This window comes from Panulirus ornatus, chromosome 1, assembly GCF_036320965.1.
Source record: "Panulirus ornatus isolate Po-2019 chromosome 1, ASM3632096v1, whole genome shotgun sequence".
In the NCBI taxonomy this organism is placed as follows: Eukaryota; Metazoa; Arthropoda; class Malacostraca; order Decapoda; family Palinuridae; genus Panulirus; species Panulirus ornatus.
The window spans coordinates 84,935,100-84,954,323 of NC_092224.1; the positions used below are offsets into that span (position 1 = coordinate 84,935,100).

The 19,224-nt window shown below is 38.1% G+C and overlaps 2 protein-coding genes across 11 annotated transcripts in view; both read left to right on the forward strand.

Moving 5' to 3' along the window:
- Nucleotides 1-706: 706 nt before the first annotated feature.
- LOC139750329 (uncharacterized) lies at nt 707-11,229 on the forward strand. The gene is made up of 2 exons (XM_071665011.1): nt 707-839; nt 7,782-11,229. Exon 2 carries the CDS (start codon nt 9,030-9,032, stop codon nt 10,704-10,706), a length of 1,677 nt encoding a protein of 558 aa, XP_071521112.1. The 5' UTR covers nt 707-839; nt 7,782-9,029; the 3' UTR covers nt 10,707-11,229.
- Nucleotides 11,230-17,372: 6,143 nt separating this feature from the next.
- The window catches only part of LOC139750338 (uncharacterized), a 30,672-nt gene continuing 28,820 nt past the window's right edge, over nt 17,373-19,224 (forward strand). The window contains exons 1-2 of one of the 10 annotated variants that reach the window (XM_071665023.1): nt 17,382-17,428; nt 17,568-17,874. The gene's annotated coding sequence lies outside the window, so the exon portion shown is untranslated. The other 9 variants (XM_071665049.1, XM_071665067.1, XM_071665085.1 and 6 more) reach the window with 9 other exon arrangements.

Genomic DNA, 19,224 nt, shown 5'->3' on the forward strand with positions numbered 1-19,224 from the left:
AAAAGCAACTGCTGTGTTCGACAAAAGTTATGGGCTCTACACAACCTAGAACACTAATAAGGGGAGCTTGCTCATAGATGCCTAATGCTTCAAGAGCAAAGAGTAAACAGAAGTGTGAAGACACGCAAGATGCTAGAAGTTGTTGACCAGGAGTTGAAGTAGAATTTAAAAATGTTGAATCTGTATCAAAACATTTTACTATTAGGGTATTTTGAGTCAGTATTTCGTGTTGTTTATAGAAACATTACTTTAGCAGCCTCCTTCCAGCAGAGTATCGAATTTTGTCTCTCCCTCTTAATGAAAGAGGATTGACAGAGTAAATGTTGAATTCATAGTTAATAATCATGAGTGAAGTATTCATTCTTTTCCTTTACATTTATAATGTGACTGGTTGAAAACTGTTATATACATAAGTGGAATGGATTGCTAATAGAGTGGTTGGAAGTCGCTATCATCTCTGACTTCATCTATTTAAGCCAAAGAAAACTCGAGTTGGTAAGAGAATAAAAAAAAGCAGTTATTTCCACCCCTTTCATTTTTTACGTGATAGTGAATGTGTCAACACCTTTACTTTACATATTTCACTTTGATATTTATTGTTTTATTGTGTTATTCTTGGCATAAACTAGATACGTATATTTCTATGTTGATCTTTCATCAATGATTACATAAAGGCATAATTCTAAAATCTATTGTTGTATAGTGAATTACTGTAAGCCGTAGCCCATAGAAAATAGATTAGTCACGTCACCTTGTATACAACTGGAGAACTCCAGATGTAGAATGTGTGAAAAACATTACTTTACTCTTGGCTGTAGTTATGTCTTTCTCCAGAGAAGGTAAACATACTGAATTGAGCAGCACTTACGCCACTGTAGCTTATGGCCATAGACATTGGGTGATGTAGTTTTCCAATGATTGCGTTATATTAATATAGAATAAAATGTAGGGAGCTTGCTTTGCGACATTATTGCATTGTATTTGGTGATGCATTATTTTATCTGTGTTAAAACTGGTTGTGCATATTGAGTGTTTGGAAGAATTCTTATATACTCTTGCATCGAAAACAGCTTTAAATATTGCATCATTTTGTGTACGAGAGTAGGGATTATTCCATGTCTCATCCCATCCTTATTTTCAATATAAGGACGGTTGAATGACGATAAGATGGTGATTGATATAACCACTGTTAAATGATTATGAGACGGTGATTGATTGCTTGATAATAGTTTCGGGAAAAGTACACAACAGCATCTAAATTTAACCCTTAGAGGATACTTACGTTGTATGTGATGTATGGCGGAGGACCGATCTGTCACATTGTTCGCACTCTGAACGGCATTAGCTATGGGAATAGTACTATATTAGAGAATTTTGGGGTATACGAAAGCAAGTCCATGTAGTATCTTTGTGAAGAATCAATAGAATCGATGAAAACCGTACTCAGTTACTGTAGCAGTCAAGACATATATCTTAAAGTCTCGTACTGTAGATGAAATACTGTATAACAGTCACACTTGAAAAAAGACTGCCAACATGATGCCAGATGTCAATATACAGATGACACACAATCCCTAGTAACATACATAATGGTAGTGTACTTCTGCTTTCATCTCAGCTACTGTTGATATTTTTCGAGCGTACATCCTACTTTTACATACCCCACATATTCATTGGTAATGCATATCCCTTATTGAATATTTGATATTGTTTTATAATAAGTGTGCTCCAAATCATGCTCTGCAACTGTTATTATAGTCTCTAAATACCATACCAGAATAGATGTCAGTGACTTGGATAACAATGAGAACTCCAGATGTAGAAGTTTGTGAACTAGGTTATTTGGTTAGTTTGATGTTTTTCTCAGGAAGGTGGCTTGTATGGAGCAGAACTACAAGCCTGGAAAAGGGCCAAGTAGAATTGGTATGGTTTGCATGATAGGTTAATGAAGTAGTTTAAATTGTAGGAGATCCTGGTGCTGATTCGGAATAATTGCATGTATTTGGTGATGATTTTTATTGTGTGAAAAAACTGTTGCAATTGAGTGTTATGGAAGAGCAGATTATGTACATCGGATAAGCTTCAAGTAATTGGCATGATTTTGTGTAACGGAGAAAGCGGATAATGTGCAATGTTTATCATCTGGTTTATGATTAGGACGGTTGAAACATGAGAAGGGATTGATGATACACGTTGAGATTGAGTGAGCGGAAAATTTTGGAGCTTGAAATGTGTGGAAGTCGAACATATTCAAATCAAAATTTCCCTTTGAGGAGCAAACTGTTATTATAGTCTCTAAATACCATACCAGCATCAGTTAGTATTCAAAGCAAACAGTGATGCGGAGCTCTTCCAGACAACTCCCACATTTTCAGCTTCAGTATATACATATACACCACCTTAGAAAGATTCAGATAGAATCTACAAAGAACTGAAATAGCATGACAGGTGTCTGCCTGGCAATCACGTTCCACACTCATAATTAACCCCTTAATACCTCTAGATGGATATTTATGCAAGCCAGGTGATGCCTCTAGACATGTAAGTTTCATGCAGTTTCATGCCATAATTTCAAGTCTATGCACCAAGGCTGGGTGGTGGCTGAGGTGGCAGTGCGCAATAATTTCTCACAGCCATACCAGAGAAAGCACATATTCTTCCCTTATAAGCAAAATAATTTATGAATATAATTTATTAGATACTTTATCATTAACAGTTATACAAGCTGTTATGAAGGTGAAATTGCACTTCAGTAGGAATTCATATTATTTTATTTACCAAGATTTTTCTGTACACATGGCACTACATGTTTTGTGGAGACAATCCACCAAATCAGGTGCCAATATATAGTAATTTAAATCTTAACATCACACCAGGATTACCAAGTGGCATCTACCACCATAAACAACACATTTGCCTGATCGACAATAACCAGTAATAGGGAGAGTGATTAAGGGGGATCACATGGCAGAGGTTGACCTGGGTAGCTAGGTGTGTCATGGACCACTTTATTTATGTTTTCATTTTTTGTCAATTCTCTCATTATGATTTGGTTAATAATAGGATGGGCTTTAAAGTTCCTTGGAGACAAATTAAAGTTCTTAGTATCAGCAATTAAGACAGATTCACTGACAATGCAGGTAGCGCAATCAGGATATGACCAGAAAAAGATATAGATTAGGAAATGTATGTATAAAAAAGACATGCTTGGTCATACGTCTGTCACTGCTAACAGCTGCGTATATACGATAGTGAATGTCAGACATTCTCAGCATCATGTACATTACAGCATCTCTCTCAGTTACCTTTCAGTAAGTGCACATATTCATGGTAATCTTAATGAATTTTCATGCTGGATTAAACCATTTTTGTATTTAATCCCAGAGAAGATGACAAGAAAGAGGAAACACCCATCACATGTTGATAGATTTGGCAAGAAGCCAAAAAAGATGCACGATTTGGAATTGAGAATGAAGGTAGTCACCCAGTATGAAGGAGGAAAAAGAGTTAGTGTAATTGCACGTGATTTACAGTTGTCCCATTCGACAGTCTCCACAGTTTTAAAGGGCAAAGAAAAAATACGTGAAGCAGTGAAAGGTTCGGCAAGTATGAAGTCTATGATGATAACAAAGCAACAACAAGGGCCCATTCATGAAATAGAAAAGTTTTTGATTCTGTGGAAGGAAGATCGGATTAAAAAATGTGCACCACTGAGCTTACTAACAATTCATGTGAAGGCTAGAAGTTTTTTTTTGAGACTGAAGGAGCGAGCGGGAGAGGATTGCATTGAGAACTTTACTGCGAGTCATGGTTGGTTCAATAGATTTAGAAGAAGATATAGCTTGCTCAATGTTTGAGTCACTGGTGAAGCAGCAAGTGCTGATGAAGGAGCTGCTGAAAAGTTCATTGAAAGTATGTATGAATTAGTCCATGGAACAATAGAATCATTAATAAAAGGTGAAAAGAAACTACAGAATCATATGATAAAGCTGATTAATAAAAAACGAGATGATAATGATAGAAATTAAGTAGGATAAAAGAATGCTGCTCAGTTATACGAATTCCACATGCCATGCTGACACGTCCAACTTATGTCCAACTTTCGAGTTCCAACCGGTCAGTGTGAATGGAATTGGGATGTATGTCAGGGAACATCTGTAAAAGGAACATGATTGAACTGTTTGTTTTAGATATTGAGATACTGGTATCAAAGTTTGGAGAAACCCTTTCCAGTAGCTCCAGATGTATATCATTAACAGTTGCTTTTTAGGGTTTGAACTTTATATGCCATTAGTAATTGATGTACTGGACTGATGAATTTACAGTGTATAATCAACACTAGATGTGAAGATTTTAATGCACATATTCTAGTCCTTATGTGAAAGATGTGTATGTCAAGATTGACATTTAATGTTAAGGTTTGTATATCTATGTGTCTTTGTCTATCATCAGAATTTGATTTATGAGTTGTTTTTTCCTTGCCTCTTTTTTCAGCACAAGATAATTCACAGTTATATGTGGATGAGAAATGATGGAAAAGAAGAGCAAAGGGGTTTGATTGTTTATGTGACAGTGGATGACAGGTTGAGAAAGTTGCTGGATGCTAAAGTGTACTTGAGAAAGACTGACTTTGTAGACTTTGACCAAATTGCAATTCTTGTATTGGTGAGTCTTAGGGAGAAGTAGAGCTATGGTATTAGAAAGAATGGAGTGAAGACGAACCTGAAAGATTGCAAGGAAGAGTATGAAAGATGACAGAAAGTTTGGATGAACCTGCAGTAAAAGTAAAGATGCAGTTATGTGAGAATGATGTGTTCAGAGAAAATGTTCAGAGAAAGTCTATTAAAGTTTGTAGAATTGGTAGTTGAATGCAAAATTGAGAGATAATAATGAAAGTGGAAATCCATGGTGGACAGATGAGATTAGAAGTGGCATGGAAGAGAAGAAAAAGGCATATCATAGATTTCTTGAAATGAATCTACCAGTGGAAGGTTATTAAAGAGGAGGGAACAACAATACAAGATAAGTGGAATGGCAGGAGAATGATAAAGGAAGCCAAAGAATGAGTAGATGAAGATTTTGGAATAAAATTCAGTGAATTGTTTAAGGAAAACAAGAAATTGTACTGGAAAGAGGTGAAAAAGTAAAAAAGACATGTAAGAGTGGAAATATAGATGTGAGAGGTAAAGAAAGAGAGTTGCTGAATCAAAAGTAGGAAATGAATATGAATAGAGTATTTTCAAGACTTCATGAATGTGGGAGAAGGTGAGGCAGCAGTTGTTACATCTATTGGTATGGAGGATGGAAATAAAAGATGCAAGTGCACAGGCCTATAGCAAGAAGGTAGGTAAGAAGGGCAATGATGAGGTTGGAGTTAGGAAAGACATCTGGAATGGATAGGATTACAGCTGAAATGTTGATTTATGGAGGAGAAAGTGTGATAGAGTGGATGCATTTGATATGTGATTTAGCATGGAAGAAGAAGGTTGTGCTTAAGGATTGGGTGAAAGCTATTATTTTTCCCATATTCAGATGGGGATTCCTGGATCACAGTTTTACAATGGAAATGATTGTAGAAAAGTATCTAGCAAAAAGTGGGATGCTGTATGCAACTTTTATGGATCTGGAGAAAGTGTATAACAGAGATGAGTGGAATGTTTGATAGGATGCATAAAGAATAAAGTGGTAGTAGGGAGATGAACTGTTGAATGGTATGAAAGCCCTCAGAAGAGGAGCAAATGCATGTGTAAGAGTGGATAGAGAGTTGAGCAAAAGTTTTGGCTAACATGTGGGTGTGAGGCAGGACTGTGTGATGTCAACGTGGCTTTTTAACATATATATATGGATGGAGGAATAAGAGATGAAAGCACAAGTAGGGAAAAAGTGTGTGGAAATGGAGTGTGGTGGTTAGGTATGGTGGTTAGTGACAAGCCTGTTTGTGGATGATGTGTGTTTTGCTGAGAGTGAAGGGGAGTTGCAGAAGGTTTTTGTGTTTTATGGTGTGTGTAGGCAGAGACTATTGAAGGGAAATGCGAGTGAAAGTAATGGTGTTTGAAGGAAACAGAGTGGAAATAGAGATTTTGCAAAGCCCTATATATTGAGAGAGGAAAAAGTACTGAATTGTGTTATAGATATGGAGGGAGAATGACTACAAGAGTTGACAGAAATTAAGTACATGTTGTACCCCTCTAATCCTGCATTTTGTAGTCCAGCAACTCCTATAGTCTGGCACGTTTTGAATCTGCCACCATTTGTTTGTGGATCTGCCACTTGGGTGGCACTGTTAGCAGAGCTAAGGTGCCAAAATCTGTTTACACTGGAGATGGTTCAGCAAGGTAAGAAGAAACAAGATCACCATGAAGAAAGTGTAGCAGAAAAGGAGGAAGGGAAGAAAGAATTTCTATAGATAAATGTATCCAGATGCTGAGAGATTTAATTGCAGGACTGGAGGAAAGGAACTTTATAACAGAACGAGAAATTATATTTGTATATTTGATTCAAAGAAATTGATTAAGGAAGAGCCAAAATATTAGAAGGAAGCTACATTGCAACAGTGGCACATTCCTGCATAGAAAATCCTTTTCCCTTCACCTCCTCTGCCCCTGATGTGCAAGTATCTGCTGACCATGGAGATATCATGGTGACCATGCATACCCTGAAGACCCTGCTGATCCTAGAGACACTGCTGACTCTGATGTACTTCTGATGTAACAATGAAAAACCTTGTTTGGAAGCATTAATGGTTGTATTATTTCCTGTTTTAAGCTTTGTTCTACCTTTGATAACACAGCAATATGTATATGGAATGAGCTGGCAAGACTAGGGGTCAGGCATATGTTACATAGGGGATTCCCTTAGGGGTGAATCCCTTAGGGGTCAATTTCTGTTTTCTGACATTTTCTGTGGCTTGGCAATGGCCATGTCCCAAGGTTGCTGAATTTAAAGGTACAATCTCTATTTGTGAGCTGTCTTGTGTGAGTTTGGTGATATGGAAGGAGAGATAAGGGAGAGAGTAATACAGGGTAGAAGAGTCATTGGTTCCCTTGACAGAATAATGAAGGGCAGAGGCATAAGTATGGAAGTGAAGATAAGGGACAGCATAGTCCTCCCCACCCTGACCTATGGAGCTAAATCATGGACAGTGGGATGAGTCATAGATCAAGGCTGTGCTATGAATAGATGGAATGAAGAAAGAAATGAGGGGGGTGTATGAAAGATTTGGTGTGGCAGGGAATGAATTGTGGACTGATAGAGTGGGTGAAACTTAGTACTTTGAGATGGTTTAGGCATGTGGAAAGAATGCAAGACAAGGAGTTTACAAGGAGAATGTATGATAGTACAGTTAAAGGGGTTGGTGTGAGACGATCACCTGTAACATGGGAAAATAGAGTGGAAGGGTATAGGAGGGAAAGAAATGGGTGAAGAATGTGATGTGGAATGATGTATGTGCAGGAGTCTTGTAAGGACAGGGATAAGTGGAGACTCTGTGGCCACCCCTTTTGTGGGAGTTCTGAAAGGAAATGGGTGTCGGAGATACAGATTTTTTATGTTAGTTATTTTATCATGTGCAAAGAATGTCTGATCTTTTAGAATTCATACACCATATGTCAGATTTGGGTCCATTATATTATCAACACTTGATAACAAACCTCATTTTGGTATATCATAAGAATTTCATGTAAAACTCATTCTTTGACTTCATAGCAGCCCTTGATAGAAAGGGTCTCCTGTGTATTACTTTCTGCATCTAATGTTAATGTTTACTTTCCTGTCACTGGCAGCTTTCTGTGTTCAGCACAACGTAATGGGTGCCTCTAAGTTCTGAATGACAAGCTGTCACAAGAAGAATTTACAACAAATCTAACGGTATGAAGAACCATACTACATTTAACAGTGATTGTCAAGTAAAAAGAACTTCAGAAATGTTTGTAATGATTAAAGGAGCAGCGAATGTAGAAGCATCTGGAGAACACCGGTGATAGTAAGAGTATATAGTACCAATAACAGAGGCAACAGGAACAACATCGATAACAACAGTGAAGTATCAGTGGCATAGGAAAATGATAACAATAAGAATGAAGTTAAAAGAAGCTGTGGAAAGGATTACACTTACTAAGAAGGCCCATAATTCATGTACAGTATAATTAAACTTTTCAATATTAAACAAACTTTTCATTGGTTACATTTATTTATGATACAAGGACTATTGAGTAATGATAGTAAGATTACAGTTCATATATTTGGTCATGAATTTTTGCCAGTACCAATTTAATTTTTTGTCAAAAGTCTTTCCATGAACTCTAGACTGTCATATCATGCATAGAGAGTCTAAATGTAAATGATTACCCAGTTCTGAATGTGATTGGATTATGTATTTGTTGAAAAAAATGTTAGAATTAGTATTATAAATATGAGAAGGTTATTATCAACTATAGTTGAGAGCATACATGATTAGAAGACTTAAGGTTAGGGTAACAACCGGTTAGAAGGGATGTGCATTCTGAAAGACAACTGAATTTGGATAACAACTAGTCGACAGGGATATGCATTCAGAAAGACTGCTGAATTTTTTTTGTCATAGTAGTGGAAATGTAACATATATTAAGAGCAATGTGGTCTCTAATTCAGGGTTCTAACATGTCTAGCAGGTTGTGTTGGGTTGGGTGTAGTATTGCATTGTATAGATAAGGGTAAAAAGGGAGAGGACTTGACCTCATAATTTTACTGGGGAAAGCTGATGCAAAACTAGAAGCTGCTGTACTCTACACCACAAATGGTTTGTATGCTGTTCACTTCACTATTGCTAATCCTGAGTTACCTGGAGGAGAATGTTCAAAAAACTCTCAATTAGGAATTCTTCTTACAGCACATGACAATTCATACAAAAGAGAAGCCAAAGGAATGTTCGCATTGCCAAAAGACCTTTTGTGGGAGTTATTCAGTGTGGTACAACCTTTCTTGCAGGGGAGAAATATTAATGTCCATAGTGCAAAAAGATCTTCTCTTATTGGTATTACACAGTGCACGACATGAATGATCATATTGGAGAGAAGCCACATGAATGCTCACATTGCCAGAAGACTTTCCCCGAGAGAAATCATTTAGTTCACCACTTGACTGTTCATGCAAGAGAGAATCCTCATAAGTGTTCACAGTGCCAAAAAGCCTTCTCCCAGAAGAGTGATTTAGCACAGCACATGGTTGTTCATGCAGGAGAGAAGGTGCATGAGTGTTCACTGTGTCTGAAGACCTTCTCTCACAGGAATACTTTGGTGCATCACATGAATATTCACACTGGAGAGAAGCCATATCTATGTTCACATTGCCAAAAGACCTTCTTCCAGAAAAGTGATTTAGTGAGGCACATGGCTCTTCATACAGGAGTGAAACCTCATGAATGTTCACAGTGCCAAAAGACCTTCTCCCAGAAGGCTACTTTAAAGCAACACATGACTGTTCATACAGGAGATAAGCCACATGAATGTTCACAGTGCTTGAAGACTTTTTCTCGCAGGAGTATTTTGATGCATCACATGACTAATCATTCTGGAGAGAAGCCATATGTATGTTCTTATTGCAAAAAGACCTTTTCTTGGAAGAGTAAATTAGTGGAGCACATGACTGTGCATATACAAGAGAAGTCACATGAATGCGTGCAGTGCCATAAAACCTTCTCCCGTAAGAGAGATTTAGTGCAGCACATGACTAGACATGCAGGGGAAAAGGCACATGAATGTTTACATTGCCAAAAGATTTTCTCCAAGAGGAGTCATTTAGTGCAGCACATGACTATTCATACAGGAGAGAAGCCTCATGAATGTTCACTGTGCCATAAAACCTTTTCCCAGAAGGTCGCTTTAAAACAGCACATGACCATTCATACAGGAGAGAAGCCACATGAGTGTTCTCAGTGCCAAAAAACCTTTTCACGCAGGAGTACATTAGTTCATCATATGGTTATTCACAGTGGAGTGAAGCCATATGTATGTTCACATTGCCAAAAAGCCTTTTCTCGGAAGAGTACCTTAGGGCAGCACATGATTGTTCATATACAAGAGAATTCACATGAATGTTCACAGTGCCAAAAGACTTTCATCCGAAAGAGTAGTTTAATGCAGCATATGACTGTTCATACAGGAGAGACACCTCATGTATGTTCACAGTGCCAAAAGACCTTCACCCGAAAGGCTGCTTTAGAACGGCACATGAGTGTTCATACAAAGGAGAAGCTGCAACAATGTTTGCAGTGTCAGAAGACCTTCTCCCGGAAGGCTGCTTTAAAACAACACATGATTGTTCATACAGAAGGGAAGCCTCATGTATGTTTTCAGTGCCAAAAGACCTTCTCCCTAAGAAGTCAATTAGTCCAACACATGGAACTTCACACTAGTGAGATGCCTTTTGGTGGTGTCCAGTATGATGAAGGTTTACAGTACAAAGTTGGTCAGAAATGCCACATTTCCTGCCATACTAATAGTCATTGTGACAAGGTGATATCCTCCCAGCAAGGTAATGGGGACCATTTGATACCTCGGTTGACAGTACTGAAGTCTAGTAGACCTAAAGGAATGAAAGAGGAAGCTAGTAGCAGTATACAGTCCATCATATGCAAGACAGACAGTTGTCTACAAACGACCAAAATTATCCCTGAGTCATCCTTAAAATCTGAGATGGTTGACATTGACATCATTAAAGAAGAGCTCTGAGTATTACAAAATTAGTAAATCCGCTGAAAAATAAAAACTTAACAATAGTAAGTATAGACATGGTGACTGCAACAAAACTCAACCATTCTATAATACAACAAACAGTGAATCACTGACTTATGTAACAGGCATTGATATTGACTGTGTATTCTGAGAAAAATATGTAGCATGTTGAGGAAGAACAGTGTTAGCTCTCTCATTTTCCTTGTAAAAGTGGCAATACATTGTTAGTGTCAAATCAGTTTGCATTTTTAATTCATGTGATTGCTTTTTGGGAAAGGCAACTTCTTGATCTGAAATTAATGTTATTTTTCTTGTCATTTTTTGTACTGATATATTTACATACATGATCAATTGTAGTATAAAACCATTGGTGAAAGAGCCAGGTTTATCCAGATATTTGAACATGAAAACTGGAATGATGGAAGGGATGGGTGTTATTTCACTTTTTCAAAATACAGAAATCTTTCCATCTCTGATTTCATGTATTTTATGTACTAGGTCAAATAAACCCGATTGTAATTTTTTGATTTTCCAAATTTCCTCTGGCCCATCTTTTTATCCCTCAAAGTTTGTTATATGCTTTTTTCTTATTCAAATACAAATACAAATGATTTTTTTCTAAGGATCAGAGATGTCCATACTGTTTGTTGCTCTTTTCCAGATGTTAAACTGCTTCTAACTCTGTAAATTAGTACAGGAAGATTATATGAGAGAAATTCATACTCAGTGACCTTGTTTCTAAATAACATGAATAAAAATAGACGTATAGATAGATAGATTCATTTTGCTGATAGGCACTTTTGATAGTTATTTTTAGATGATTGACCATGACCTGTTAAAACATGATCACAACAGAAGAGCATACTAAGGATACAAATTCCTGAACCATGATCACAAGGAGAGAGCATACTAGGGGTACAAAATTCCTTTAAGTTGATGAACTAACAAAAGAAAAACTTGCAACTAAAAAGAATGTCAGCCAGATGCTGCTTTATCTTCTCTATACTGAACATGCAGGGCAAGTGCAGGGGTTTAAACAATATAGTACAACTTTGATAAAACCTTATTACCATGTATAGTAGCTTTTCTCAGTGCAAGCACATGATCCACACATCTTCCACTACTGAAACCACACTGTTCCTCCCCAGTCTGCTGCTCTGTGAATCTCTTCCCTCTCTCAATCACTACCCTCCCATACAACTTGCCAAGTACACTCAACAAACTTATACCTTTGAAGTTTGAAAACTCACCTTTATCCCTCTTTCCTTTATACACTGGCACCATACATGCACTCTGTCAATCCTCTGGCACTTTACCATGATCCATGTGGGTGAGAGAGCAGAAGAGGGTATATTGAAATGGTTTGGTCACATGGAGAGAATGAGTGAGGAAAGATTGACAAAGAGTATATATGTGTCAGAAGTGGAGGGAACAAGAAGTGGGAGACCAAATTGGAGGTGGAACGATGGAATGAAAAAGATTTTGAGCAATAGGAGCCTGAACATACTAGAGGGTGAAAGGCATGCAAGGAATAGAGTGAATTGGAATTATACATGCACTCTGTCAATCCACTGGCACCTCACCATGATCCATGTGGTTGAGAAAGCAGAAGAGGGTGTATGGAAATGGTTTGGTCACGTGGAGAGAATGAGTGAGGAAAGATTGACAAAGAGGATATATGTGTCAGAGGTGGAGGGAACAAGAAGTAGGAGACCAAATTGGAGGTGGAAGGATGGAGTGAAAAAGATTTTGAGCAATAGGGGCCTGAACATACAGGAGGGTGAAAAGCATGCAAGGAATAGAGTGAATTGGAATTATGTGGTATACCGGGGTCAATGTGCTGTCAGTGGATTGAACCAGGGCATGCGAAGCATCTGCAGTAAATCATGGAAAGTTTTTTGGGGCCTGAATATGGAAAGGGAGCTGTGGTTTCGATGCATTACACAGGACAGCTTGAGACTGAGTGTGAATTAATGTGGCTTTTGTTTTCTTTCCTAATGCTACCTCATGTGCACATGGGGGAGGGGGTGCCATTTCATGTGTGACAGGGAGGTGGCGGGAATGGATGAAGGCAGCATGTATGAATATGCACATGTGTATATATGTATAGGTCTGTATATGTATATGTATGTATACATTGAAATGTATAGGTATGTATATGTGGGTGTGTGGGCGTTTATGTATATACATGTGTATGTAAGGGGGTTAGGCCTTTCTTTCGTTTGTTTCCTTGCGCTCATTATCCCTCTTTTTCAACCCTTGCATCTTCCTCTTGACCTCCTGCCACTTTCTTTTATATATATCACAGTCATTTGCACTCCTTCTTTGTAAGTATTGTCCAAATGCCTCTCTTTTATCTTTCACGGACAGTTTTACTTCTTCCTCCCGCCACTCACTACCCTTTCTAATCTGCCCAACTCCCACCTTTTTCATGTCACATGCATCTTTTGCTTATTTCATCACTGCTTCCCTAAATACATCTCATTCTATACCCACTCCCCTCATGTCATTCGCTCTCACCTTTTGCCATTCTACACTCAGTCTCTCATGGTACTTCCTTACACAAGTGTCCTTTCCAAGATCACTTACTCTTACCACCCTCTTCTCCCCCAGCATTTTCTCTTCTTTTTTGAAAACCTCTACAAATCTTCACCTTTGCCTCCACAAGATAGTGATCAGACATCCATAAATGAATGTTCACAGTGTCTAAAGACCTTTTCCAGGAGGAGTGCTTTATTGCAGTACATGATCACTCACATGGATGAGAAGCCATATGATTGCCCATATTGCCAAAAGACCTTTAACCAGAAGAATAATTTACAGCAGCACATGATTATTCGTACAGGAGAGAAGCCATATGCATGTTTACATTGCCAAAAGACCATTGCCTACAAGAGTTATTTAGTGTGGCACGTGACAGTTCATACAGGAAAGAAGCCACATAAAAGTCCATGGTGCACAAAGACCTTTTCTCACAGGAGTACTTTGGTACAGCACATGACTATTCATACAGGAAAAAAGCAACATGATTGTTCACAGTACCAAAAAACCTTTTTCCAGAGAAGTTATTTGGTATGGCACATGACTCTTCACACAGGAGAGAACCCATTTGTATGTTCACATTGCTTAAAAGCCTTCACCAGGAAGAATTTTTTAACACAGCACATGTATTCATACAGGAGAGAAGCTACCTGAATGTTCACAGTGCAAAATGATATTTTCCTCAAGGAAGCACTTAGCACATGGAACTTCACAAACAGGAGAGGTCTTTCAGTAGTGTTCACTCTGAACAAGGCTTTCAGTACAAAGCTGGTCAGAATTATCACACTTCCTGCCAGAGCAGTGGTTATTGTGACAAGGTGATTTCATGCAAGCAGGGTTATGATGGCCATTTGACATCTCACTAGACAGTGATAAAGTGTGATAGACTAGAAAGAATGAAACGGGGCTGGTAATTATGCACAGGCCTTCATACACAAGACATACACTAGCCTAGAACTTTCCCAAATTATCCAAGTCATCCTTAAAGTCTGAGATCAACAACATTATCCTTGTTAAGGAAGAATTCTAAGTGTCACAAAGTAAATCTCTATGATGAGAATACAATCCTTGCACTGGTAAGTATAGATATGGTGAGCAAAATAACTCATTCTATGATTCATCAATTGCAGCTGTTGAACCTGTCTAATGATTCTCAAAGGATCCAGAAAGAACATTCTCTGCTCCCTTATTTTTCTGTTTAACCTTGTAATACAGTGTCTGTGTGAAATGTTTTTATGTAAATTTCATTTGTTTACTCATTTTGTTGATGTAAATAAGGTTATCTTGATGAGAAAATGTCACCTCTGCCTAGCATCCTTTGCATCACATTTCATTATCAAGAATGATTTTAGAATAATGCCTCTATTTAGGGCTTATATTTTGTCTTTGTCACGCTACTAATTAAGTTTATGTATGTTTTCTGTTAATTTTTCTGTTCTATAAATGCTCAAATGCACATATAGAACTGCTTCTTCTAGAAATATCTCAAAATTATTAAAAAAGCAAATCATCCCTCCATAACTTAGTTCCTTATGATTTAAGCTGCCTTTGGAAGTTATGATTCTTAAGAACATAGAATATGGGAAAACTATAGTAGGCCTTTTTACCCATTCAAAGCAGCACCTGTCAATACCTAACCTATATTACTCATGGAGACTGAATCATCATCAAATGCAGGAAATATGTTCCTTAAAAATGTTGTGTTGAGCAAATCCATGTTGACCAAAATACCTTATGGGGTACGTGGTAATAAGGTAACATGGCCACAGAACACAACACAGAAAAATATTTAGATGCTTTTTCTTAATAAAAAACAGATTGAATACTGTTTTTGTGCACATATATGAACTAAACAAAGGAGAAAATATGAAATACATGTTCATGCTGTATTTGTATACTGAAGTAGAATAAAAACAAAGTGATATATGTGTTTTATTTACTCACTGGCATTACTGAACTTCACCTGCTCAAAGGTACACTGCAAGTGAAAAGTCACCTTTAGTGAGGCTGTATTAGGAGAATCAGGGGTGGATGATTGAGGAGAGTCAGGAGTGGATGCTAATAAAGAGTCGGGGGTGGATGCTTGAGAGGAGGCAGGGGTGGATGCTTGAGAAGAGTCAGTGGTGGATGCTTGAGGAGAATCAGAGGTGGATGCCTGAGGAGAGTCAGGGGTGGATGCTTGAGGATTGCCAGGGATGGATGTTTTAGGATTGCCAGGGATGGATGCTTGAGGAGAGCCAGGGGTGGATGCTTATGAATAGCCAGGGGTGGATGTTTGAGGATTGCCAGAGGTGGATGCTTAAGGAGAGCCAGTGGTGGATGCTTATGAATAGCCCATTGTGGATGCTTGAGGAGAGCCAGGGGTGGATGCTTGAGGAGAGTCAGGAGTGGATGCTTGAGGAGAGCCAGGGATGGATGCTTGAGGAGAGCCAGGGGTGGATGGTTGAGGATTGCCATGGGTGGATGCTTATGAATAGCCAGGGGTGGATGCTTGAGGATTGCCAGCGGTGGATGCTTAAGGAGAGCCAGTGGTGGATGCTTAAGGAGAGTCAGGGGTGGATGCTTGAGGAGAGCCTGGAGTGCTTTCCAAAGGCAAAGCACATCCGATCCTGAATACAGTCACTTTTCTTGTGATATACAATCAGCACCTGTCTCATCTTTGTGACGTCACCAATTTGCCCAGGGTCGAGCTCACAGGTTCAAATCCTGGGTGTGGCAGTCGATCCACAGTTAACCCAGCTGTTCATCCACCCCTAAGGTTTGGTCAATAAAATGGGTTTCACCACCTCTTCTCTCCAAACCACTCTCCATGACTACCACTTCCAGTACCACCCCGCCATAACTTACTACATCTGCCACTCTGTCATTGAACACATTCAACAAACTTTCAAAATGCTTACACTATCTCCTCATTTCATCACTACCTGTTATCACTTCCCCTTTTGCCACCTTCACCAATGCTCCCATTTGTTCTTTGGTCTTTCGCACATTATGTACCACCTTCCAAAACATCTTTTTTTCTCCCTAAAGTTTACTGATAATCACTGGCGCCAACACTCATTTGCCCTCCTCTTCAACCCCTGTACTTTCTTCTTGACCTCCTGCTGAATTCTTTTATATATATATATATATATATATATAGCAACTCATTTCTTTATTCCACCTCTTACTACCCTTTCTAATCTGCCCACCTGCCACCTTTTACATGCCACAGGCATCTGCAAATCTCATCACTGCTCTCCTAAATACCTCCCATTCCTCACCCATTCTCCTCGCTTCCTTTGTTATCACCTTTTGCCATTCTGCACTCAATCGTTCCTGGTATTTCTTCACACGTCTCCTTTCCAAACTCACTTACTCTTACCACACTTCTCTGTTCCTTCCTTTGGAAAATAAATTAAAAAAAAAAAAACGAAAGGGGAGGATTTCCAGCCACCCGCTCCCTCCCCTTTTAGTCGCCTTCTACGACATGCAGGGAATGCGTGGGAAGTATTCTTTCTCCCTTACTCCCAGGGATATGTCATTTTTTTCTGGACTGTACCTGGGAAAATTCGAGCAGGTCAGTTTGTTTGATTCAATAATCTTAAGTTTTTATGATAACCTGTACTTATTTTAGTAATATCCTGTACTTATTTAACTAATTTGTAGCACTGCATATATATGAATAACATTTGCATAGTCATTTCAGAGAAAGAATGCCAGAAATTTTTATTGGGAATGGTAATCAGGAACAATTACAGATTTTGAAAAAAAAATACGTCCTACCCTGGGCACTATTCGCGCTGATCCAAAGCTATTCACGAAAAGGGTTTATTTGTGACCAATAATATTCCTTTCCCTTCTCCCCGATAAAAAACGAAGTTCCAGGCCCTAGTAGGAATAATGATTTTGTGTAATTAAGAAAAAATAAAGGCTGAGATTCATTGGACCAAAGACCCTTTGAATTTGGACATAGAGGCTTGCAACAGAAAAATGGATTAATTTTTCTGTTATCCTCAACTATATACTTTTACGTAATCTTCATATCACATTTTCTAATTAATAAACACATCAAAACATAAAATTCTGGTGTTGTGAAAAATTTTTTTTTTTGAGATGTATCCCTGAGAAAATGTATTAGATTCGTATCCTTGTACACAGCGTACATTGACTTTCGTCCGCGGGAGATGAATTCATAGGTATGTAGTGAACTTGAAATTACTTTCGGTGTCATGTCCTCTCCCAAAGAAAGCTGACATGCCGGACAAAGCAGTTTTTCAGCTACGTGGCGCTAAAGGCTTTGGATATTGAGTGAATTTTTTTTTTTTTTGGTTGCAGTGGACGTGAGGTGTTCAGAGGACGGAGGAGTGTCCAAGCAATCGGACGGTGCCGGGTCCGTTTTCGTGGTGAACTTCCGTTTTTTTTTTTTGGTTCTTGCACGAGTATAAGGTTAGAATTATATGTTTTTCAAGCGAGAGAAGAAGGAAATTAAGCGATATAGTCCATGAGTGCTTCTTTTTGGGCGTTGGAGATCTTATGATTTCTTATTAAATGCAGTTCTCAATGGCACAGGCTACACTCAGGAAATCTAAGATGGAGGCACGCGTCGCGTATTGGGCATAACAAACATATCTGAAGATTGGAGGTAAGACAATTGTCAAGTACCTCCCATAAGATGACGGGTGGAAGTGTCATACCTGGAGGATTTTTTGAAGTGTAGAGATATCATACCAGTATTGTGAACTTGTAAGATTTATGTGGAAATATAGTTTGGTTCCGCATCAGTATTAGCCTTAGGAATCAGTGATTTTCTGCATTGGTAGTGTGTAACTTTTAGATAATACACTTACAGCTGCAGAAAATTAGTCTGAACATTGTATTTTATTAAGCGATATGCGATGAAATGTTCAGAGCATTGTATTTTATTAAGCGATATGAGATAAAACGTTTGTTGGACAGTGTAGCAGGGTAAATTTATGATTTATTTAAAAGGTAAAACTGATTTGTTACGCTGAGATATTGTAGTTGTTGCGCTGAGATATTGTAGTTGTGGCGCTGAGATATTCTAGTTGTGACGCTGAGATAGTGTAGTTTAGCTCAGCATCACAATTAGTTTTGAATATAGTGTTGGGAAATTAAGGAAAAGGACACTTGATATTTAGATGATAGAATTGCTGGAAATTGGTACCTGTGGATTCCTTACATGTAAAGTTAATATATTTTGGAATGTTTATTATAGCCCCTCTTTTTTTTTTAATTTGGTCTGGGCTTTGAAGTAGATGCAAAGTGTGGTAATACTAGCAAATAACAAGTTTCAGTAATGAATTGTACCAAATAGTAAACAAACTGGAGGGATGTCAAGGGTATCCCGACATCATTTTCTAATTTCCCTGCACACCTGTGGGAGGACATTAGCATTAGTGACCATTCTGTGATGGCTGAATAAGAATGTTTACCTGGCTTTTGTTTTGATTTTATGTAGCCTTATTTAGTTCCAGCATTGATGTACAAAGTGACTGGAGTTGTATAAAACAAAGAACTTGACTGCAGAGTGTAGAAATATGCTTACTTTTTTAACATTTATGCATTTCAGTGAATGCTGCCATATGCTGTATCTTTTGAATTTGACATAATCTGAATCTGAGTTTTGCAAATGTGCTAGGTGAGTTTAGAAGTCTGCATAGATTTAGGGCTCAGATCAATGTTATGTGATCCGTCCTACTCGTGGTCAAATTCCCATATTCCTATAGATGTCTGAAGTCACTATTTATGTTCAAAACCAAATGAAAAACATGGTAGAGTTAAGTGGAGTACATGTTTTTATAACGATGAAATAGGCAGGTTATCATTATGTTTTTATATTGATAATTATATAACCCCACATATTCCTTCTCCCTCATAACCATTCCTTTAACATCTTATTTGATTTCAGAAAGATTAGTTTAGAGATTGGAAAAGAAAAACTCTATTCTTTTACATTACTATTTACAGTGGC

Coding starts and splice junctions, on each gene's coding strand:
- LOC139750329 (XM_071665011.1), top strand. CDS start 9,030: ATGAATGATCATATTGGAGAGAAGCCACATGAATGCTCACATTGCCAG.